Source organism: Sarcophilus harrisii, chromosome 1, assembly GCF_902635505.1.
Source record: "Sarcophilus harrisii chromosome 1, mSarHar1.11, whole genome shotgun sequence".
NCBI lineage: Eukaryota > Metazoa > Chordata > Mammalia > Dasyuromorphia > Dasyuridae > Sarcophilus > Sarcophilus harrisii.
The window spans coordinates 647,729,587-647,754,253 of NC_045426.1; the positions used below are offsets into that span (position 1 = coordinate 647,729,587).

The 24,667-nt window shown below is 37.0% G+C and overlaps 1 protein-coding gene across 11 annotated transcripts in view; it reads left to right on the forward strand.

The window, feature by feature from the left end:
• Positions 1 to 24,667, forward strand: part of DNM2 (dynamin 2) — a 76,647-nt gene that overhangs the window by 10,060 nt on the left and 41,920 nt on the right. For all 11 annotated transcript variants that reach the window (XM_031947540.1, XM_031947542.1, XM_031947541.1 and 8 more), the window contains exon 2: positions 20,285 to 20,358. In XM_031947540.1, the coding sequence (XP_031803400.1) occupies positions 20,285 to 20,358 (74 nt within the window). The remainder of the gene's footprint in view (positions 1 to 20,284; positions 20,359 to 24,667) is intronic.

A 24,667-nucleotide genomic window follows, 5' to 3' on the forward strand; every position in this document is an offset into this window, starting at 1 on the left:
TAATGTTGATTCTGTCTTAGCAGCACCTCTCCTACATTCCTCTTTGTCTCCTAACACTGTTCCTGCTCTGGTCTATGCTCTCATTACTTCATACCCATGTCAGTAGACTTCTACTTGAACTACCTGCCTCAAGTCTTCCCTCTACTCTCCATTCAATTATCCAAACTATCTCCCTAAAGTATAAGTCTGACCTCTCCTATTCAATAAAGTCTAGTGGTTCCCCATCTTCTCCCGGATCAGATCCTTTGTTTGGCTTTTAAATTCCTTCGCAACCTGGCTCCTTTTGGTTTTTCCAGCCTTCTTATACCTTATTTCCTTACAGGTATTCTATGTCCTAATGACTTAGGCCTCCATATTGTTCCATAAGTAAGACACTCCATATATATTGTGCATTTTCACTCGATGACCCCTATACTCAAAATTTTCTATCTTCCCTCCTCTTGACTTCCCTGTCACACTTCAACTGAGCTAATTGTTAAAAGTTCAGAAAGCTAAATGAAGTCTCTGTTTTCTTTGCTAGATCTTCATCAGGTTATACCCACTAGCCAAGTATGGTCCCATAGAGTTTTGTTCTGGGACCTCTTCTGGTCTCCCTCTATATTGTTTCACTTGGTGATCTCATCAGCTCCCTTGAATTTAATTATCATCTTTGCACCCAATATCAAATCTAAATATACAATGCAGTGATATTGGCCTGCCTTCTGGCTTTTTCATGAACAAGATATTCCATCTTCCAGCTCTAAGCATTTTAGTTATTCAACACCACCAATCTTGCCTGCTGGCTTCCTTGATTTTTTTTTTTAATTTTTAAATAATAGCTTTTTATTTTCAAAAAATATGCAAAGATAATTTACAACATTCACCCTTGTAAAATCTTGTATTCTACATTTTTCTCTCCCTTCCTTCCACCTTCTCCCCTAGATAGCAAATAATCCTGTATATATCAAATATATACAATTCTCCTATACATATTTCCACAATTATCTTGCTACACAAGAAAAATCAGATCAAAAAGGGGGGGGGAAATGAGAAAGAAAACAAAATGCTAGCAAGCAACAACAAAAAGAGTGAGAATGTTATGTTGTGATCCACACTCAGTCTTCTCTCTGGATGCAGTTGGCGCCATCACAAGACCATTGGAATTGGCCTGAATCACCTCAGTGTTGAAAAGAGACACCTCCTTGACTGCTTTTAAGTCCCAATCAAAGCCCTGCTTCCCCAGGAAACTCTTCTCTCTTGTTGTTAACCCCATTTGAGCTTTTCTTGGCAAAGATCCTGCAGTGGTTTCACATTTTCTTCTTTAGTTCATTTTAACATGAGAAAACTGAGGCAAAAACAGGGTTATTAAATGACTAACCTATGGTCACCCAGCCAGTATACATCTGAGGCCAGATTTGAACTCACTTGTTCCTGACTCCAGGCCCAGCGCTCTATCCACTGTGCCATTGAGCTGCCCCAACTCCTCTTAATTCCAGTGCCTTTCCTCCTCTTATTTCCTATTTCTTCTGCATATAGTCTACTTACTATATTTATCAACTTGTTAAGTCAGAAACTCTTGTTTTGCCTCCTTTTGTGTCCTCGGTGCTTAGCATAGTGCCTGGCACATACTAGGTACTTGGTAAATGTTTGATGATTGATTGTAAAAGATTTGACTGTGGAAGCTGCTGATGAGGACAGAATGAAAACCTGACTGGCTTCGGGTGTGACCTCACTGTATTTACATGCCTTACAAAACTGGGTATCATTAAAATGCCTGCAACATTGGGTGTGGTGTCTTTCAACTGATGACCTAGGAAAGGTTGGAAGTTCAGGTGGAACCTTTTTTTTCCTACTGTGTCCTTGATGAAGCAGGTTCCCTAGTAGATTTAGTATCTCTTCTTCAAGAGAAAACACATTAATTGGTGTCTGAAACTCAAATTATAAATCTCACATTGTCAAGGCTTAGGTCTAGTTGCATGTCAGCTTCTTAGAATACCAGTTCTCCTTTTCTGAGTGGACCTCACATGGTATAGTAGGGAAATCTGGATCTGGCTGGGGTCTCATATCTTAGGTTTGGATCCTGGCCTGTGCTGATCACTGTGTAATCTTGGGCCTTTCTGGACTTAAATTTCCTTACCTCTCAGAGAGGGAGATGAGATTATCTAGTCCCTTTCAGCCATAATGATCCTGTGATTCTGGTGAGTTTTTCACTGTTTTCTAAACCCTAATCCAAAATACTGACTTTGCCACCTGCACCTATTTTTATGCCCTTCCCCGCCTGCCTTTTTGTTTCCTGAATTTAGTAGTTGTTCCAGCTGAACTCTTCACTGCCTCCTTGATCTTGGCATCCATATTGCAGGCCCCAGAGGTAGCTAGATGGTACAATGGATAGAGAGCACTGGCCCTGGAGTCAGGAAAACCCAAGTTCAAATCCGACCTCAGACACTTAACATTTACTAGCTGTATGTATAACCTTAGGCAAATTATTTCATCCCAATTGTCTCACCAAAACAAACAAACATATGGGCCCCACTTCCATCTTCCTTTTTTACTATTACCTCTCCTCCAAACATTAAGTACACGTTCTAAAGTTGAGTTATAAGGAGGGAAAGGACCTACACATTTAGAAATAATACACTTGAGAGTACTAAATTGTAAGGTTTCTCTCAGACTAAATGTTCCTAAGATATATTCTTCTTTCATTTCCCCAGGCCTGACTCTACAAATCATGATTCCAAACTAGAAATACAGGTGGTTTTGCATGGTAACTTGAACATGATAAGCACTTAAATGCATCTTGATTTATTACTAGAGAACTCCAGTTTTAGAATTCTATTTACTACTTGGAATTAATCCTACTTCTTGGTTCTGAAATCACAACTAATTCTCAAAGTTTCTTGATGAAACAGTGAATTGGATGCTGAACTTGGAGTTAGGAAGACCTGAGTTCCAATTAGTTTTCAGACACTTACTACTGCTGTAATCTTAGAGAAGTTATTTAACCTCATTTTCTTTTTCTCCTTTGAAAAATGGGAATAACAGTTACACCTGCCTTCTTGGGTTGTTTCAAGCATCAGATGAGATGATAATTATAATAAAATACAGTTTTATGTTAACATTCTACTTCAGCAAATAGAAAAGTCACTCAATAACTCTTCAATTCCTTCTCTGACCACTCATCTCATGTCCCTTGGTGAAATCAAAGGAGGACACTCTAATGGATATCTTAATTACTTCTGAAGAGAAGACCACTGCCTCTCACTAGATTGTGGCATTTGGATAAAATGAGCTAATATACGTAAAGAGCTTTGCAAATAAAAGAATAAAATGTCAAAAGTCTCCTTAAAAATATGAAGTATTTTCTTTAGCTTTAAATCCTTTCTACACTTTTGCTTTTAGGAAAATAATGTGTAAGATCAAAAACAAAAACTTGTTCCTAAGGAAAATATATTAAAGATGTAAAATAAAATGTGGACTATGACAAGATAAACCCTTATATAACTTGCATTTCTATATAGCAATAACAAAACACAAGAAGCAATAATAGAAAGGGAAATCCCTTCCTAAGTAACTGTAAAATAATATCTGGGGATGAATCTAGTTTGGCTTTTTAAAGTTTTTATTGTTTTTAATTTACTTTAAACTTAAGTAGAAAATAGGAAAAAAAAGAAAAACATTGCCATGTGCATAGCAGAACATGAGGGATTCAAAATATAAAGCAATAAATTTCCATTTCAAGACAACCTATATAATAAATACTATACATCATATTCAAAACTATCTTTGCTTCCGTATAGGTTTTCTTTTGTTCTCTGCCCCTTTTTGGCTTATAAAGCTCTCACAAGCTGGCCCTTTCTCATCTTACACCAACTCTTCCCTGTACCCTTCATGAATTCTTTGATCCAGTGACTTTGGTCTCCTTGCTTCCTCAAATGACCTGACTACATCTCCTGTTTTCACTGACTGCTCCCATACTAAGAATTGTGCCATTTCCTTGATTAAGATTCCTCAGATTATCTTGGGGTAGAGATATTTTGGGGGGTGGGGAATGAGCGGCACAAAACAATGACATCTCTCTAAGCTATGAGCTTGAATTTAGAATAATATTAAATTAATGAAAATTGTTCCTAGCATATATATGCCTAAGCCACAAAATACAGTATTTATGTTTTTTTCTTCAACAGAATCCTAAATCTTAAAGCACTATATAGATGATAGCTGATGTTATTCTGGCAAGGCAGGTTTTGGGTGCCCAGAGGAAATCCCTTTTATCTAAGAAACAAACAGGTAAACAGGAATGTTTTCATTACAGAAATCTGCACAATTCACAGAGAGTACTCCCTAGAATTAACTGAAGTCTTTCCTTAATTATATTTCATTGATCTTTTCATTTCAAAAACCATAAAATTGTAAAGATTTTTTGCATTTTTTCTGCAAAAAAAGGAAATTTATCTTAACTGCCATCTATGTAGTACTTTAAAGCTTACTCGGTGCTTGGCATTTATTCTTATATATTGAAGCCAATCTTAATTATGAGATAGGTCTCCTTTATGGACATTGGCCCATTTTATAGATGAGGATACTGAAGGATAGGGAAGTTAAAAGACTCATTCACAGTCACACAATTAACAAATGACAATTAATGGGGGTGAAGAGGAAGAATATTAAATTATGAATTTAACAAACATCAACAAAAACAAATATACAAAAAAAAGAATCAAACCTTTAAGTCAGATCTTCACAATTGCTCTGTGTGTCCCTTTCTGTAACTTTCTACAGTTCTGCCATCTTTGGGTTGTTGTTTTGACTTTTTTTTTATGGTATGGTAAAATGTCAAGCTCTGTGAACCAAGGATTACTTTAAATGGAAGGTCCAAAGTTCATATAATTTAGGCCTTAGTGATCACTAGATTTAGTCGCACCCCACTCCCACTTTACAGATGAGGAAACTGGGGCCAGAGAAGGAAAGTGACAAGGCTAAAAGCCTCCCAAAAGAAAAAAGGGATGGGGGACCAGGAGAGAGGAAAGGCACTTAGTATGTGCCAGACACTGTGCTGAGCATTTTATAAATATTATCTCATTTGATCCTCACAACAGCTCTAAGAAATGGATATTAATATCTGTGTTATATAGATGAGGAAACTGGCCCCTGATCACACAACTAGTTCAATGGCTGAGGCCATATTGGAACTCGGGTCTTCCTGACTCTGCCCCTGGCCAGATTAAGGGAGCTGTCTGAGGTGAAATGCTCTGGGTATAACCCTAGTTCAGGAATAGTCAGTTTTCAAGCCAAATGATTTCACAAGGGACAAGGTTCTAGAAGAAAAGAGCTCCCTACACAAAGGCTCAGGTGTCTAGGAACAGAGCACCACACAGCTAGTCAGACCACTTTGTGCCATTGAAGGGAGTGGGGAGAGGCTGCTCTAGCACCAGGCCAGCTTTCGGAGGCCTTTGGGATAAAAGTCAGGCCTCAGGTGAGACTTGGCTACATTTTTGAAGCATTGTGGCCTGTTGAAAAATACATTAACTATGGTGGCAGACCACCTGGGTTCAAATTACTGTTTGATCTTAGGCACATCACTTAACCTCTCTGGTCTCAGTTTCTTCCTCCGTAAAAATAGAGGGGGGGGGGGGTACATTCTAAGGGATTTGGCCTAGATGGCCTCTGGGCCTCTTCCCATGATCTTATGGGGGAGAAGCCATCTCGCTTGGACGGTAAAAGGTTAAAGATGTTTGGACATTTGCTATTGGTTTAAAATGTCATCATTCAGAATAGTTGGAAAGTGGGGAAATAGATGTCCTGAAATATCTGTTTGGAAGATGATCCTGAGCCATTACTCAGTGGGCGGAAAAGGTGGGGGATGACATCCATTGTCAGCAAACTTAGGCTCCCACTTCCTCCTCTGCACTCACTTCCTCTTCTTACTTGGGCTCTCTTATCTGAGATAGTGACTCCATAGATTCAGGAAAGGCTCTTTGGGGTTCTCAGTCCTCCTGGGTGTGGTCTGAAGGCCCTGAACATATATGAGCTTGGTTTCTAACTTAACTGGGCTGTGATCTTGGGATCACAGAATTCAGCAGTTGGGACAAACTTCAGCCACCATCTAGCCCAGTCCCAAAACAAAAGGAGTCCTCATTATAACCCACCAATAAATTATCCTGCCTCTTCCTGAAGACATTTAAGGAGAAGGAACACATCACCTCTTGAGGCAATTTTCCACTTTGGATCAACTCTGACTGTTAGGAAGTTTTCATTTAAATTTTCTCTTTGCAACTTCCACCCTTTGTTCTTGATCTTCCCTCTAGGGTCAGAAAGAATAAGTCCAATCCTACCTCCATCTGACAGCTCTTCTGATATCATAGTTGGAGTCCTCTCTTTTTCCAAGCTAAAGATGCAGATTTCTTTCAACCAGTCTTCATATGACATCACTATTCTGGTTGCCCTCCTATAGGCTGTTGCATATTTATCAGTCTTTTTTTTTTTTTTTTTTTAAATCTTAATATCTAGAACTGATATAATTCTGAGGAAAGCAGAATAGGGTGAAACTGTAACCTTTTTTTTTTTTTTTTATTTCTGGAAGCTGTACTATCTATATAGCTCAAGCTCATATGAGCTCTTTTGTTTGGTACATCATGCTGTTTACTAATTGAGCTTGCAGTCCACCAAAATCACAGATCTTTTTCAGACAAACTGCTATCTAATCATGCTTTTTCTGCCTCATAGATCAACTTCACTTTTTGGGGGGTTATCTAGCTGCAAGTGCTTATCTTTATTCCTAATCAATGTCATCTTAATAGATTTAGGGTGATGCTTGAATTTGTCAGGATCCTTTTAGATTTTGGGGAGGAGGAGGATTCTTGCTGACCTTCCTCATTTTTCTCACAATTCTGCTTCTGATTCTGAATAGATATCCTTTTTCCAAATGCCCAAGCAATTGATAAAAATGCCAAATGCAGATTACCTAGGGTACTGTATTGGATACTTTCTGTCACCTTGGCATTAAAATATTAGCACCTATTTTTTGAGTCTACCTGTTGAACTAGTTTCAGATCCAGTTGCATTATTGTCTACTCATATCTCTCCATCCTCTCCACAGGAATATTATGAGATCTGTCACCTAAATCTTAAAGATCACACTATTAAAAATTAAAAGAGAAGCAGATTATATCCTTCTCACAGCTATGGTTAAGAGATGTATTCTTTGTTAAACAAGAGATAAAGACTATTGCAAAAGATAAAAATATAACTGATTATGATACTTAAAGGCTTCTGTACAAACAAAATTAATGCACTCAGCTTAAGAAGGGAAATGGTCAAATGGGAGAAAATATTTGTATCAAATTTCTCTGATAAGGGTTTGCTATATAAAATGTAAACAATTTGTGTGTGCGCACATATATATATATATCTAACATGTGCATGTGTGTATATGTATATATATATCCATACATTTTATATATATATATGCATGTGTATATATAAACATTCCCCCAATAAGTGGTAAAGGATATGAACAAACAGTTCTCAAATTAATTGCAAACTATTACCTCATGAAAAATTTTCTAAATAACTAATAAGAGAAATGCAAATCAAAACAAACCTGAGATTTCATTTCACTCTATGCAAATTCCCAAAGATAACAAAAGGTAAGAATATTGTAGTATTGTAGAGTTTGTGAGAATATAGGCCCACTAGTGAATCAGTGCAACTATTTTGGAAAGCAATTTGGATTTATGCAAATAAAATTACTGAAATGTCTTTTGACTTTATTCTCAATTTCATTGTTAGAATTTTGCCTTAAGGAGATCAATGATAAGAAGGAAGTTCCTATATATAGCAGAATATTTAGAGCAGTACTTTTTGCGATAGAAAAGAATTGGAAACAAACTAGATGCCCATTGATTAGGGAGTGCCTATATTACTATGTCTCAACAAATGTTGTATGTGGCAAATACAGAGAAGCATGGGAAAGATCTCCATGAATTAATGCTGAGTGAAGTAAACAGAACCAAGGATAGAATATACCCAAAGATGATAAAATGTAAACAGCCACCACCCAAAAAATCTAAAGTGAATGTTGCAAAATCTTAAAGAACAAGTATAAAGTTCAAAAAAAGTGGGTAGTCCATAAGAATCTACATTGCGTGTATCTTCAGAATTTTTCAATGTCTTGGTCTGTTATACTGATTTGTGGGGGTTTTGTTGTTGTTGTTTTGTTTTTTTCTTTAAAAATTTGTATTTGTTACGGGACTGGCTTTCTGGGAGGGGAAAGGGAAAAGATACTGGAGAAATCTAGTTTTCTTAAAAAAAAAAAAAACTAATTTGTAAAAAAAGAATACTATGCAATACTTTGTCAAATATTCTTCTAAAATAAGTTATATCTGCAACATCCTCCTTATTTATTTGTTTAGCAGTTCTGTTGAAAAAAAAATAGTCAGTGAGGTTAGTCAGGCATGACCTGTTCTGGTTGAAGCCAGCTGGCTCTTTGTAATGACCTCTTCCCTCTCTAGGCATTTGCCAACTAGTTCTTTAATAATCACTTTAAAAGTTTTCACAGGAATTGAAAGCAAGTTTGTACAATTTGGAAATTTTTTCTTTCCTTTTCTTTTTTTGGGGGAGCAGGGGATTTGTTTTGAAAACTGGATCTCTTTCCTTACCTTGGGTATCAGCTATATAGAATTTTATTCTGTGATTTCCAGTGTAAAGGATACTATCCTTTTACTGGAAAACAGAAATAAATTGGCATTTAAACTCGTTTCTCTCTGGTCAACTAGCCTCCTTTTCCTCTATATAGCTTTAAAAAACAAAAGCCACATCTTTTTTATTTTCCACAACTTCCTTCAGCAGTCTCAGTACATCCTGACCTTTGCTATTTCTGGATACCACTTTTACAAGAAAATTCCATAGTTATATAGCTGGGTTTCTGAGCTTCTGTGCATCTCTTTTTAATATCTAAGATAATGGTAGTCTTGCCTATTGTAGAGTTGGGAAGGAAGAGGGAGGAGGATAATTGAGAATTTAGAATGTAACCCAAAAAAATTTAATTAAAAAATTTAAAAAACCTATAAGTTGGTATATATATATATATATATATATATATATATATACACATTGGCCTCTTCAGACAAATCCTGTTTTTCTTCTTGATTGGAATTGTTTCATCTCTTTAGAATTTTATTCTTGAATATCCCTCTCATGCTTCCCGGACTGCCTTTGTTTTTACCTGAACCATTTGATTCCCTTGGTTTCCTATTACTCTTTCCTCTAAAGTAGTGAAGGTTGTTTTCCCAAAGTCTTGGGTTCATGTCAGACTGTGCCCAGAAGTTCCCTTCTCTTAACAGACTCTAGAATGGAATGGTCATTTACCTCCCCTTCCCCAGGTTCCCATTATTCCCAACCCAGCACCCAGTTTTTCTCAGTAAGAATTAGATTCAGAATAGAATTTCCCCTGGTAGTTCCTCTAACCTTTGAAGGGTGAAATTATAACTTAGACAAGTCAGGAAGTTACTAGTTGTTTAATTTTTGGCAGAAACAAGTTCAATGGATGTCTGGCTCTTGGTAGTACAGTGGATAAAGAGCTGGACCAGGAGTTAGGAAAACTCAAGTGCTTGTCTTCCCATCTCTATAAAATGAAGATAATAATAGCACCTACCTCCCAAGATGGTTGAAGGACAAAGTGAAAAGTACCACACAAATCTTGATTGCTAGTTATTTTTATTTTGTTTGAATAATTGAAATTCTCTGTCATATGTTATATCATGCTTTTGTGATAGGCTTGTGATCTGTTTCTCAAACTTAACCTAATTTTATTTCCTCTTTCTCTCTTCTAGTTTGTTCTTCTTTTAACTTTCCCCCAAATATTTTCTGTCATACTTCTTTCTAGTTGCTGGATTTCCTCACATAATTTTACCTTCATAATGTACAATACTTTTCCCTCCCCATATTCCCATTTTGCTTGTTTCTTTTAAGTAAAGCATATCCATTCAAATTCATGCTTTTAGATCATAGGTTTCATTCCAACAAGTCTCAACGGTTTCCAAGAGGTTAATTTTGCCTCCTTTTGTTATTTTCTTTGATATATAAATTTAGGGTTTTCTGTATAATTACATTAGTTTCAGTACTAATTTTGGGGGGAAATTTTTCTCTTCTGAATTTTTGTATGTCTCAGCTGATATTTATTTTTTTTCTTTGTGGCTTCTGTGTTATCTGACTTGGGATTAGTATACATAGGCAGTCTTTTCTCTCTCCCACCCTTTTTTGCATAGTCTTCTTTATTTGGTTTGTAAGACATTTGGCAAATATGTTTTTGCTAACTTTTGTTAGATGTATTCCATCTCTGATTAGAAAACTGTCATCCTTATATTATAGACTCTAATCCAGAAATTCAAATCCCACTTCTAGTTACCACCATGAGAGCCAGCTGTTAACTTCTCAAATTAGTTTACACAACTAATGCCTCCATGACTTTATTACTGTTGGCAGAACTTATTCATACTTCTTTCTGGAAGTGTCATTGGTACTCGTGTCATTATATCTTTGATAAAACTTGGGAAATTCTCATTGTGTCTTGGATACCCCAGAGACTCTCTGCTGTTATCAGAAAAAGTACCTCACTGCCCAAAGCAGGGAATCACCAGTTTACTATTCTCTTCTTACCACTCTGATGTTTACTGGATGATCGTGACTCTACAACATTTCTTTGAAGGAAAGGTTAACTTCTTACTCAGAGCGGCTTGAAATATGCTTGTTTTTAGCATTTAGAAAAGATACTTACTGAGATGATTTAGCAATTACAGTAATTTTTTAAAAATTTCCCCTCAACCTAACAGCACATTCTCCCCTTGGAAGACTTGGGAACTCAAACTTAAAGTATAATGGGGGTGAGGCACATGAATACATGAAGGTAGTGGAATATTATTGTTCTATAAGAAATGATGAACAAGCTGATTTCAGAAAAGCCTGTAAAGACTTACATGAACTGATGCTGAATGAAGTGAGCAGAACCAGGAGAACAATTGTACATAGTAATAGCAACATTGTGCAAACTATCACAAGGGAGTAAACAAGCCTATTAAACTGTTTACATTCTTGGGGGAGGGGAAAAACATGTAGCCCCTCAGAACTCTATTTAGACAGAGTTTAGGAGTGATTTTATTGTGTTTTGATCTTAGATTATAAGGAGACCTGTAGTAAAAAAAAGTTGATGTGGAAAAGACTTTAGGGTTTTAGTGGGCTCATGACAAGTTCTCCAGTTTATCAGCATGAATACTCTGTCCCAGTTCATCAGTGTGAATATTTTTTCCACAAAAATCTTTATCCATGTTGTTTTACCTTCAGTTTCCCAAAAGTGGATCCATCCAGTAAGCTAGAGGATCTTCCTCTAAATGCCTTGGCATTTTGTGAAACATGAGAGTCTATCCACTTTCACTCTTGCTACATGATTGATCTTTTTTTCTAGTCATCCATCTGTGATGACATATGTTGCCCTGATTTTCCTGAGCAGTTCAATAGATGTAATATGCAAAAGCCAGCTCTTATCTACCATATACCTCTCCATTGCCCTTGGGACGACCATTAACTTTAATTCTTTGAAGACTGGTTTTCTATGCCTAGGAACTACAGCATCACCAAAAAATTTTTAAAACATAAAATGTGACACAACCACCAAAAAAACTAATGCCATCTAAAGGCTTCATTAATAGTAATATGTGAAGACCGCGTATTTTAAAATCAGCCGGAGTCAGGAATTCAAGTTAAGGGAAAATCGTCACTCTTTATTCTCATTGAAGAAAGATCGGAGATGGAAGGGAATCGGCGATAGCAATGTGTGCAGCTGAGTCAAGAAACTATCTAGACCAGCAGCCACACTACCAGCAGCTATGAGCATGGAACCCAGGCTCAATCTCTCCCAGCTTCTCTTCCTGTCTCTCTGCCTCCACCCACCAAAATCGTCATTTCCTATACAACACATCAGGACTTGCACAGAGAGTGGGCGGGGCCATTCTTTATCCAGTTATGTATATTAATAGAGTATAGTCCAATTACTATTTAGCCTCATGTGCTTGGGACCTCAGTGCATCAACTCAAGCCTCAACCCATTACAGTAATATAGTGGTTAGAACTAAGGAAACAGTAGTTCCTAATATGCTCCACCTTGTACACTGTCCTAATTGGAGTTTTCATTTCTGGGCAGTACATTTTAGGAAGGACATCAGACCAAAAGAAAATATGTGCTTAGGGAAGAGGGCCAGGATGTTGGGGAAAGAATAACTTGTTTTAGCCTGGAGAAGAAGGCTAATGGGTAGTATATAATAACTGTTTTAAAGGATTGAAAAGACTTCATATGTAAAAGATTCAACCTTCCTGCTTGGGCTTTAGAGGAGCAGTAGTTAAAAGAGTAGATTCTGGCAGAATGATTGTACTCCTGCTCTCAAGAAACGAATGTATTAATTGTCAAGATATAAACATACCCATGAAATGAAAACTTATATCCTCTTGAATTCAGTGCCCAATAATAGAACAGATCGAGTACTCTAGGAGTTCAGAAAGAAAGAGATTTGTGGGCTGAAATGGTCACAAAGGAAGAAGGATATTTGAATTAGGTCTATAATACCCCCTACTGGGGAAGAGAAAGCTAGAGGATCTCGTAAATTGTGATTCTCTAAGCTACAGTGGGTCTATGATGAATATGATGAATATTTCATATTCCCCTTCCCCACTCCCCAGTAAGAATGAACTGGCCTGAGTCAGAAAGGAGCAGGCCATAGCTCCAGTTCCACCAAGAGTAGGATAGAGCTAGTGATTATGGGCTACATTTCCAGCCTGGGCAAGAGAAGACCCAATCCACCCTACCCCGACCAAAAAAAAAAAAGAGAGAGAGAGAGAGAGAAAGAGAGATTTATAATACTTCCTTTAGCAGGACATTTCATTTCACATATCATGTAAGATAAGGAAGGAGTGGGTCCATTCCAGTTCTAAATGATGTAATTATGGTTAAAAATGGAAAAAATTGGGGTTATAGTCTCAACTCTGTCACTAGTTTCATGTGTGACCTTGAGCAAATCAATAATCCACCCTGTGATCTATCTTCTCTAGCTTCTCCTGACCTTTCTTCTATTAAGATTCTTACAAGGTGCTAAGTAAGTGGAATTGAGACAGTGGTTAAATCTAGTTTAGCATTGATTTAATCCTACAACAAATAATGGTTGCCTAGTGATATAATGATTGATGTATACTCAGTGTACAGCATATAAGCTAGAAGCTCCCAGAGGAGGAGACAGATTCATTCCATCTTTCACCTTTGTGCTAGCTGGAGACATTCAGAGGGAGCTAGAGGCAGAAGCTCTCAGAACCAAGGAGAGAGATAGGCCTCTAAGAAAGCTACCCAGGCCCAGGAGAGAGACAAGATTTTGAAGGAAATAATTTGGACTTTATCTCCTGGCTTCATTTGGGGTGATTACTCTGAACTGAAACTAAGGCTGCCTCCAGAAGTCCCCCAAGAAACCTGCTCTCAGAGAACGTTATATTTTAGAGAAGAATATTACATTTTGGTGTCCGAACATGGGACAGACATAATCCTGATCTCAGTGGAAAAGCCTCTGATCCTGATTTCAGTGGAAAAGTCTCCTCAACCCAGAAATTAGGGTGAGTACAAAAACAGACAAGGAAACTTTGTTAAAGGGCTAAACTAGTGCTTCAGCTAAAATGGGACAGATGTTTAGAAAATAGCCTTCTTTTCCAATTCAAGGAAAATGTGTAGAGAGCATTGTCAGGCTTATGAAAAGCCAAGGTTTGATTATAATTTGCGAGCAGATCACTGAACTTTTAGAAACTGTACAGTACACATTTCCTTAGTTCTCTAAGGAAAAAGAATTGGATCCAAATGAGTGGAAATTAGTAGGAGAGTAACTATGTCAATTCTACAGTGAAAATGGACCTGACTCAATTTCCAAAGACACACTTTATACGTACAATTTAGAAATGGCTTTAGGAAATCATATAAGTTATAAGAAAGAGCAGGAGGGGGAAGGTCCACATAAACTAGGTGAAAAGGATGAAAAATCAGATAAGAATGGAGTTAAGTACAATTTTGAGTGTGATACTTCACAGCAGGATAAATTAGGTCATTCCCCATCCCTTGACTTACTTCCCTCAATTAACTCTTCATGGGTGGAGGAAGGAGGAGAGGGAGAGGCAGTAACACATTCGTCACCTATGAAGCAGCCTATAACAAGATTACAAAAAGCTTTGGTTAAGGCAAAAAATGAAGGACAAGATGTATCTAATTTTATAAATGCATACCCTATGATTGAAGAGCTTGAATCTTCAGGTCAAAAAAGGAGAAGATACACTCCTTTTGATTTGGAAAAAATTAAGGATTTGAAAAAGATTGTAGTCTTTATGGGGACTACATTGTCTTATGTTAAGATGTTACTAGATAATTTGGCCTATGAAATCCTAACCCCCCAGTGATTGGAAATCCATAGCAAGGACATATTTAGAACCTGGACAAAACTTGTTGTGGCTTTTGGAGTATCATGAATTATGTAGTATTCAAGCCCAACAAAGTAGGCAAACTGGAGTTAATGTACAAATCACCTTTGACCAACTAGCAGGTGAAGGTCAGTATGCAGAGAACTCAGCACAGATTAATTACCCCATAACAGCTTATGAACAAATTGCTACTGCTGCTATAAAAGCTTGGGATTTCCTCCCAGGGAATGATCGAGGGGAAACCTTCACAAAAATAGAGCAAGGTCACAATGAACCCTTTGCGGATTTTGTGGGACATTTGCAGACAGCTGTCACAAGAATCATTGGAGAAAATGCAACTGCAGAAATAATGATCAGACAACTGACTAAGAAAAATGCTAATGAGGTTTGCAGACAAATTATATGTGGGGACTACACAAGGATGCTCCTTTAGAGGAGATCATAAGATCCTGTGCCACAGTGGGCACAAATGCTTATTATACCAGACTATGATGAACATGGGAAGACATGGTCCCTCTTGGCAAGGGACTTCTAGAGAAGCTCGTTGATACTTTCAATGTGGAAAAATTGGACATCTAAGAGCTCAGTGTAGGCAAAGAGAGTGAGAAGACCCAAACCCTATATCCAAAATGCCACAAGGGCTTCCAATGGGCCTCAGAATGTAGATTGAATTACATTCAGGGAAATGAGAGGCAGGGCCCAGCTCCGTTAAAACCTCCATCAAAAGACAGGTGGGGCATGATGGCAGCTGAGGTTACATCTTTAGAAGCTCAATACTCTTGTGATCAATCAGCCGAAAAGCAATCATATGGCAGAAAGGGATTACAATTGGGGAGAATACAGGCTTTTTAACCCAACAGAAGGGCAGTGTCCAGTACAAGCAGCTCCAATGTAATTGCCAGGTGACGAGAAGAAATTCAGAAAGTGGCAAATAGAAGGGAATAGATAGGTTAACTGCTTGGGAGAAAAGATTTGCTTGTATTCCTACAAATGGAGAAGGAAACAGATGTGTGGCAACGAGCACCTTAAAGAGAAAAAGGAAAAAAACCTCAAAACAAAGGAGAAAACCTAAGAACAAAATCTGCAGAAATCATTGGATTCCCTGAGATGAAAAATTGTTGATAAAGATTGTTGTAGGACTTGAAAAACCATCAGGAATCATTGGATTCCCTAATATAAGATGAGACTATTGTAGGACTTCAAAACCAGCAAGAATTACTGGATTTCTGGCACATGAAGTAATGGACAATAGATTCCTTTTGGACTATTTCTAGGACTTATGGACATGTAGACAATTCCTCATGTTGATTCATGTTATTTGTTACATCACTACTAGCCTGTGTTATGTTACTATGTGCTTGTGTAATTTAGGTAATTATGTCTAATACCTCCCATATTGATGGGTTTATGTGTATCTGCTTCAAGTGAGCCCCTTCAGAAACCCGCTAATCTGATTTGATTTCCCATTTTCTTGGGTGTTTTCATCTCCCTTCCTGAGAAGTCAGGGAGGGCATGATCATCTTTTATGGTGTTTTCATTCCTTTTTTGAGCAGTCAGGGAAGGCGTGATCACCTTTTTTGGGGTTCTCATCTCCTTGAGAAGTCAGGGAGGTCATGACCACCTATGTTCTAAATCAAAAGAAAGAAGGAGATGTTAGGATTCTTACAAAGTGCTAAGTAAGTGGAATTGAGACAGTGGTTAAATCTAGTTTAGCATTGATTTAATCTTACAACAAATAATGGTTTCCTAGTGATGCAATGATTGATGTATACTCAGTGTACAGCATATAAGCAAGAAGCTCTCAGGGCCAGAGACAGAAGCCCACTAGAAGCTCTCAGAGGAGGAGATGGATTCATTCCATCTTCCACCTTTGTGCTGTCTAGAGACATTCAGAGGGAGTTAGAGGCAGAAGCTCTCAGAACCAGGGAGAGAGAGATAGGCCTCTAAGAAAGTTAACCAGGCCCAGGAAAGAGACAAGACTTTGAAGGAAATAAAGGATTTGGACTTTAACTCCTGACTGCATTTGGGGTGAGTAAACTGAATTGAAACTAAAGCTGCCTCCAGAAGTCCCCCCAAGAAACCTGCTCTCAGAGAACATTATATTTTAGAGAAGAATATTGCACTCTTCCAAGCTCCAATCTTCAGTAACTAATTCTCTGCTTATAGACATTTACTGACATCTCAAACTTAATACATTGAAAACTGAACTCTCTTCTATTCTCTCTTATTTTTCACTCTGTTTGACATAGCCATCCTTTGTCACCCACACTTGAAATTCTTGATCTATCCATCTTTTTCTCTTTCCTGGATTTTCTACATCTAATTAGATGTCAAGTCCTATTTCCTTTGCTAAGCTCTCTTATCGTCTCTCTCCATCCTCTTTTCTTTCCTCATCCCCTATTGCTTAGATTATTACAATAGTCTCTTGACTTGTGTCCCCATATCCATTCCATCAGTTCATCCATTAGAAAGTATTCACAAGTTTGATCTTACCATTCCCGCTTTTCAAAAACCCTTAATCAGCTTCTCTTTGCTTACTTAAGTGGAAGCTCCGTAAGACCTTGGAAAAAGGATGTCTACAAGAAGTTTCCACTTCAGATATGAATAACTTCCAAATTTCAGACTTTTTGGCCTACTGTCAAGGTTAGCAAATACCAAATATGACACACAAACCTTCCGGTTCTAGATCTGAGGTAGATCTTAGGGTAGGTCTTATAGTTTACCATCATCAATTGCCAAAGATATTCTAAGTCCTTCTCCCCTTCCTCCACCCGTCCTGCACACAGTGCTATTCTGGTTAGGCAGGAATGAGACAACTGACCAATTTCTCAAGGAGTAGCATGATTGTGATAAAAGAAACCATTCCCTGATTTAGTAGGGTTCCCCAGGCCTGGGTGTCTACCTGTGTGTAAGGATGAGTCATTCTTTGGCATAAACCTTATTGGCCACAGCTTTATCTATTTACTTTTTCTTCCCAAAGATATCTCCCTCATTTTGATTTCTCCTATGGTTCAATGAGACATTTTACCCTTTTGAGAATTACAAACCAAACAACTTTATAGTTTATTAAACTATGGGAAATAAATACATTCCTTGGCAGGACTGCTGCATAAGGATGTAGACCAGGGCTTTAGCCAGCGATGTCAGTTTTTTTTTTTTTTTTTGGTTGTTTGTTTTTTTGTTTTTTAATTCTGAACTTAAAACACTCAGGAGTATTTACATAGCAGAATATTATTGTAATAAAAATGTGCATTAAATCATGAATATCCATTTTGTAACCCTTTGCGATTTTTAAAATATATAACAAATTCTCAACATCACTTTCAAAACTGTCCTGTTATTTGTGTTCCATTCTGAACTTTTTTCTCTTCTGTTGAATTTTTAAAAATGATATAGTGGTATGGTTTTTTTCACAGTGATATGAGTTCTAATCTAAACATGACCTTTGTCTTGGATGTAGTTGAATTCCTCTGGCTGCTTTGGAATTGACCAGGTTAATTTTTCTGGTCTGCTTATGTGCAAATATTTGAAACTTCTTGAAAGTGTACACAGTTATAGAAAGTATCAATTCTACTAGGTTACTTACTTCCCCTAGGTTCTTATTATCCTGACTGTAGGTAAAGGTATATCCTAAGCTTCCAGGAGTTTGTTCAGAATAAATGAGGCACATATATTTAGATATAGTTCTGTTGACATTTCTTTTCAAGCTTTTAAATGTGGTTTTGTGTAACCCTAGATACCATACATTTCCCTCCCTCCTCCCCTACACCCTATTTTCTTTAGGGAATAAATCATATATTTAAAGGAATATCCTAGTCCATAGTAGTTTTCCCAACCAAAGTACTTTAGTGACTTCCTTGGCTTTTCCTGTTTCACAGGAAATATATAAGTCCAACTCCTTTACCAGATATACTGATTTTTAAGGCATTTTGTTTTTAGTTTGCTTTGTATTTTCTGATTTTGACGTTTGGCAAAAATAAATAATCTCATACAGTGCTTTCATACCCATACAGTTGATTCCTTTCAACAAGCCTATGAAGTAAGTAGAAGGAGTTTTATCCCTGTTTTATAGACCAGAATAAAGGATTGTCCCCTGCTCCTTGTGCTCGATTAGCACAAATGTGCTAATCAACCCTGCTCAGAACGGATATGGCCTTAGCCATTCTTAAGTAAAATGGATGCACCACAGAATGGCATATGCACTGTCAGGTGAGGTTGCTTTTTTTGTGTTTTGTTTAACTTGTTTATTGTTTTAAGGAAGAATTTGAATGGATTGTAACATCAAAAAAATGAGAGTTGGGAAGTGGATATGTTTAATGTGATGCGGCCAGACCTTGACCCCCACGTTTGATCAAATAGAATACCGTTGGAGCACAATACAAAAGCACTGTTTTTTTGAAGCTCCTATCTGTTCCTGTGTTTAAATTCCCATTGCAGAATTGTTTTGAATATAGGTGGAGGTGCTTTTGTTGTTGTTTTTAGCAAATTTTTCTTGGAATCTCAGGGATTGTTTTGATGCACAGTGTACTTGCCTAAATAGATCAGAGAAAATGCTTCCTTTTTAAAATAAACATCTAAAATTATTTCCTCGCCTTTCTGGAAGACCCACAAGGATTACCTTTTTATTAGAGTTTGCATCACTAATAAACTGCAAATGGGGTGTAGTGCAGACCCATGTTCGCCTTATTAAGCCACTCTACTTTTGAGATTTCTCATGATTGCTTGGAGATAGCATGCTGATCAGGAACTATTCAGTAGACTGCCTTGGTGTTGTTCTGTTCATCTGTAGTGATGGTTTAATTTTTAAATAGTGCTTAGCTGATTACCCCTTTGCCTCTTCAGTGCTGAATTAAATATCTGAACTGGTTTCCAGCCTGCACTGGGCAGTGTTGGCTCAGAAGTTAGCTAACTGAAAAGGACATCAGTGTTGTCATTGTCATTATCACTAAAGAGCACAGGAACCTCTTCTGGTCTTAGTGGTCATGTCCTTGAACATTATATTCCTCATCTGCAGGAGTGCCTGTGGTGCTCCCCATATATCTGTTTACCAGGTGGACTCAATTGAAAAGCAAGGCTGAGACCTAAATGAGGGACCCACTTCTGGAGCTACAGATATGGGAGGAGGTATAGGTGGTACAATCGCTGTTGAGCCTGAAGAAAGAATTGAGAACAAGAAGAATATCCTCTCCTGTTGCTTAATTACCTTGCCTTTTTCTGTTAAGAAAAAGAAGTCACTAGCTGTTCAGTGGAATTGGCATATAGACAGCCTTATTCTTTAAGCTGAGAAGGGCACCTCCTTTGGTATGACTGACCTGGGCTTGTTCAGCTTGGTGAAACTCTTTTTGTGGGTTATCTCCTCATGCTTTGGTTGGTGGAGCTGCCCATGTTCTCATGCTGCTTGGTTAGATAAGGGCCTCTCTAGTGTTCTGTGAGAGACAGTGCAGAGTGACTGGAGCTTGTTTCTGCTGTAACTGAGTTGTATACTAGTCCTGAATTTCTCTTAGGAATTATCTTCCTGGGTTAACTCTGCCAACCAAAAAGGAATTCCATCTTTTATTTGATGTCAGGGGCCAAGCCTGCTTGACTTACCTTTAGGGGCCAAGCCTGCTTGACTTACCTTTAGCGGTATAGGGCTCCTCTAAGGCCAAAGTCTTCACTGGCTTTTTTCACCAGAACTTAATCCTTCCCCAGCCAGGTTTGCCAGTGTTGCTGCAGTCTCTTAAGTTTCGAGACTGTCTGCATAACCCGGCATCAAACAGCCTTCAGCAGGAGCCAGATGTATGAGTAACTCTGTTCATTTCAACTTTTACAGGGATTTCCTTCCTCGTGGATCAGGAATCGTCACCAGACGTCCCCTCATTCTTCAGCTCATCTTCTCAAAAACAGGTATGTTATATTTAATATGTATTGATCAACCTGCCATCTTGGGGGGGGGGGGTGAGGGGAAGGAGGGAAAAATTGGAACAAAAGGTTTGGCAATTGTCAATGCTATAAAATTACCCATGCATATAACTTTTAAATAAAAAACTATAATAAATTTTAAAAAAAGGTATGTTAGAAGTGCCTAAAGAACAGTTAAGAGGAGACAAAAGGAGTAAGGACACATGCTGGCAAAAACTGCATTAAAAGGTGCAGTTTAAATATTGAATTCTGAATTATATATGTATTTTTTTATTCTTTGTCTATATAGTTCTCATTTCTACTTTTCAAATGAAATTTTGGCTTACATTCTCTTCTTCTGAACTTCCCTATTTCTATTGAGACCTCCATCCTTCAAATCACCTTTTCATGACTCCTCATTTTCAATCATCCCACATACAAAGTTGCTAGGTCTTGTTTCTCCCTCCACATTTTTCCTCTGACCACTTTTCTCTACCTATATGTCTAATCACCTTCAATGAGGCCTGACCAGCTTTTGCTTGAACTCTTATATAGAGTCTGGATCTCCCTACCTCAAAGTTCCCTCAACTCCAATGCATCCTCCACCTACCTGACAAAAGGCTTTTTCCTGAAGCATAGATCTGACCACATCACTTTTGTTCAGTAATATCTTCCTCTAATATCAAATAAAGCTTTTAAAGCCCTTCAAAACCTGGCCTCATACGATCTTTCCAAAGTTACTTTATATTCATTCCCTTCATGCATTCTGCAGTCTGGCCAAACTGGCCTTCTTACTAAATTCCTTTCACCTGACATATGTTATCTCTTTTCTTGATACCTTTGTACTGACTTTCATAACTAGAATAACATCTTTCCCCACTTTTCACTTGGAAATCTTTTTCCTTCAAAACTCTGCTATAGAGCCATCTCTTCCATGAAGTCTTTCTGTATCCCTCTTAACTTCAAGCCTTCCTCTTTCTCCTCCTCCTTCAAAATTATCTGGTTTGTATTTGTGCCTTTATACTTATCACCTGGCACAGAAATGGCATAGAGTAGGTATTTGGTAAATACTCATTGATTGTCCTGTTTTATGGCAGGGCTGTCAGGGGAACCATATTTTCACAGAAGCACAGAATGTTGTTACAGAGAAGTCTTAGTAATTATCTCTGACAACCCTTTTCATTTTACAAATTAGGAAATAGGGTCAAAGAGAGGAATTCTATTGACCAAAGTTATACACTTAAGTTGCAGAGCCAGGAGTTGGACCCATAAACTTCTGGCTCCAAGCCCATTTTTCTTTTTTTTTTCTTTTTTTTTTTTTTTTAAGTGATAGCTTTTTATTTTTTATTTTTAAAATACATGTAAAGATAGCCTTCAACTTCACCCCTGGGGGGGGAAAAAAACATTTATCTCCCTCCCCTAGACAGCAAGCAATCCAATATAGGTTAAACATGGGCAATTCCTGTAAACATTTTTCCACATCCATTATGTTCAAGCCCATTTTTCTTTCTGTCTATCAAACCATGCTTCCTCCAATTGACTGGTATTTATACAATTTTGGATATGTGCCTACAACCATCACATAAGTTGGGAAAGTAAGAGATACAGGATCCATTTGCATTTGGCGAAAGGCCAGTCTATTCTCTGTTCTCTCTCTGATAGAGCAAGTTGTATACTGTTTGTTGCATCTTGCTATTCCTGTGGCAAGAGGCAAACAACTTTTGCATGTGGTTCTAGGGAAAAGTGCATCTGGCCATGTGTCAGATCTACTCCCTAATTTTTTAAATTTTGTGACAGTAAAATTAAATTGAATGAATTGCCACATACAATATCATAGTACATTTTAAAGTCATGAAAACCTGTGACATTGTCCAACTGACCGTGCATTTATAATATGCCTAGTGGATCCAACTGCCCCATATAAATGCTGTTTTACCTAAATCTACTGAAATTGAAATGATGGGGCCTCCTGAAATAGGATTTCCAAGATATTGTAATACCCAGTGGAAAGTAGCCTTTCCAGGGGGAAAAGTGCCTCCCTCTCCCCTCCCCCCCCCCCAAGTGTTTCCATATTGTTCATATCCTTTGAATCAGCTATACCACTACTAGGCCTGTACTCACTCCAAAGATAATCAAGAAAGGGAAAGTACTTATTTGTAGCAAAAATATTTGTAGCAACTCTTTTTATAGTAATCAAAAACTGGAAATGGACAAACAGATTAGGTACATGAATGTAATGGAATATTAATGACTTATTTTTAAAAAATGAACCATTTCAGAGAAAAGTGGAAAGACTTATTGAAAATGATGGAGAAAAAAATGGGTAAAAATTAGAAGAACATTTATTCAATGACAGCAGCATTATGGAGAAAAATAACTTTGAAAGATTTGAGAACTCAAACTAGTACAGTGGTAGATTAATTCTGAACCCAGAAGACTGGAGATATAAAACACAATACCCAGCCAGAAATAGATTTTAAATTAGTTTAAGACATACATTTTTTGGACATAACCAGTGAGAAAATTTGTTTTGCTCGATCATGCGGATTTGTTACAAGGGTTTAATTTTTTTGGGTTTAGTTTTTTGTTGTTGTTCATTGGTGTGATAGTATAGCAGAGAGAGGACAGAATGGGAAGACAGTGCTTTTTTTTTTTTTTTAAGCTTTTTATTTACAAAGCTTATGCATGGGTAATTTTTCCAACATTGACCCTTGCATAACCTTTTGACAGTGCTTTTTCAAAAAGTGGCCTTGCCTAATTGTTTTAATTTGGTACCTCTCCTTCTTCTATTTTTGTTTTTATTGTTTTTCAGTATTTCTATTTAAAGTTTCGAATTCCAAATTCTGTTCCTTTTTCCCTTCTCCACTCCCTAAGACAGTAAGCAATCAAATATAATTTACACATGTGTAACATTTTCTTTAGTCACTTTATACAAGAAGATTTAAATAAAAGAAAGTATGCTTTAGTCTGTAATCAAAAAATACCAATTCTTTCTCTGGAGGCAAATAGTATAGAATTGTCTTGGATCATTGTATTGCTGAGAATATCTGGGTCCTTCACAGTATTGCTTTTACAGAATACAATATTCTTGTGGTTTTGTTTATTTCACTAACATCAGTTCATATAAGTCTTTACAGGTTTTTCTAAAATCATCCTACTTGTCATTTCTTATAGCACAATAATATTCCATTATAATCATATACCATATTTTGTTTGATATATAATGATGATGATAATTGATAATAATGATGATGATGATAAAAATAATAAACATCCCTTTGATTTCTAATTCTTAGCCACCACACAAAGAAATGGTATAAATACTTTTGCACAAATAGGTCCTCTTTCCTATTTTTTGATATCATTGAGAAATAGACTTAGCAGTGGTATTGCTGCATAAAAGAATATGCACAGTTTTATAGCCCTTTGAGCAGTTTCAAATTGCTCTCCAAAATGGTTAGATCATTTTACAACTCCATCAATACTACATTAATGTCCCTAGTTTTCCTACATCCTCTTCAACATCCAAATTCTTCCCTTTTTGCAATACTAGCCAATCTGATAGGTGTGAGGTGGTACCTCAGAGTTGTTTTAATTTGCACTTCTCTGACAATTGTAATTTAGCATTTTCGATATTACAGTTACTTGATTTCTTTATCTGAAAACTGCCTGTTCTTTTTTGACCATTAATTGGGGAATGATTTATTATTTTTATAAATTTGACTCACTTCATATATTTGAAAAATAAGGAAGGTCTTTATTGTTGGGGAAAAAAATTGCTTTGTGTTTTGCTTTTCTTAATAATTTTGGTTGCATTGGTTTTGTTTTTGTGCAAAACTTTCTAATTTTATGTAATCAAAATCATCTGTTTTATATTTTGTAATGTGCTCTATATCCTCTTTAGTTCTGAATTCCTCCCTTATCCATATCTGAAAAATGAAGTATTCTGTGTTCTTTTAATTGGCTAATCACCCTTTAGGTGAAAATCATATACCCATTTTGACCTTATCTTGGTATATGGTGAGACATGTTGATCTATATCTATTTTCTGGCCATACTATTTTCCAGTTTTCCCAGCAGTTTTTATTACTAATGAGTTTTTGTTCCAAATACTTGACTCTTTGGATTTATCTTACTAGATTACTATAATTTATTATAATGTTATTTGTACCTAATCCACTGATTCTATTTTTTAGTCAGTACTAATTATTTTTATAATTATCACTTTATAATTCAGTTTGAGATCTGATACAGCTAGACCCCCTTTCCATTTTTTTCAATTGTTTAGATCTGGAATTATTTGTGTAAAAAGTGT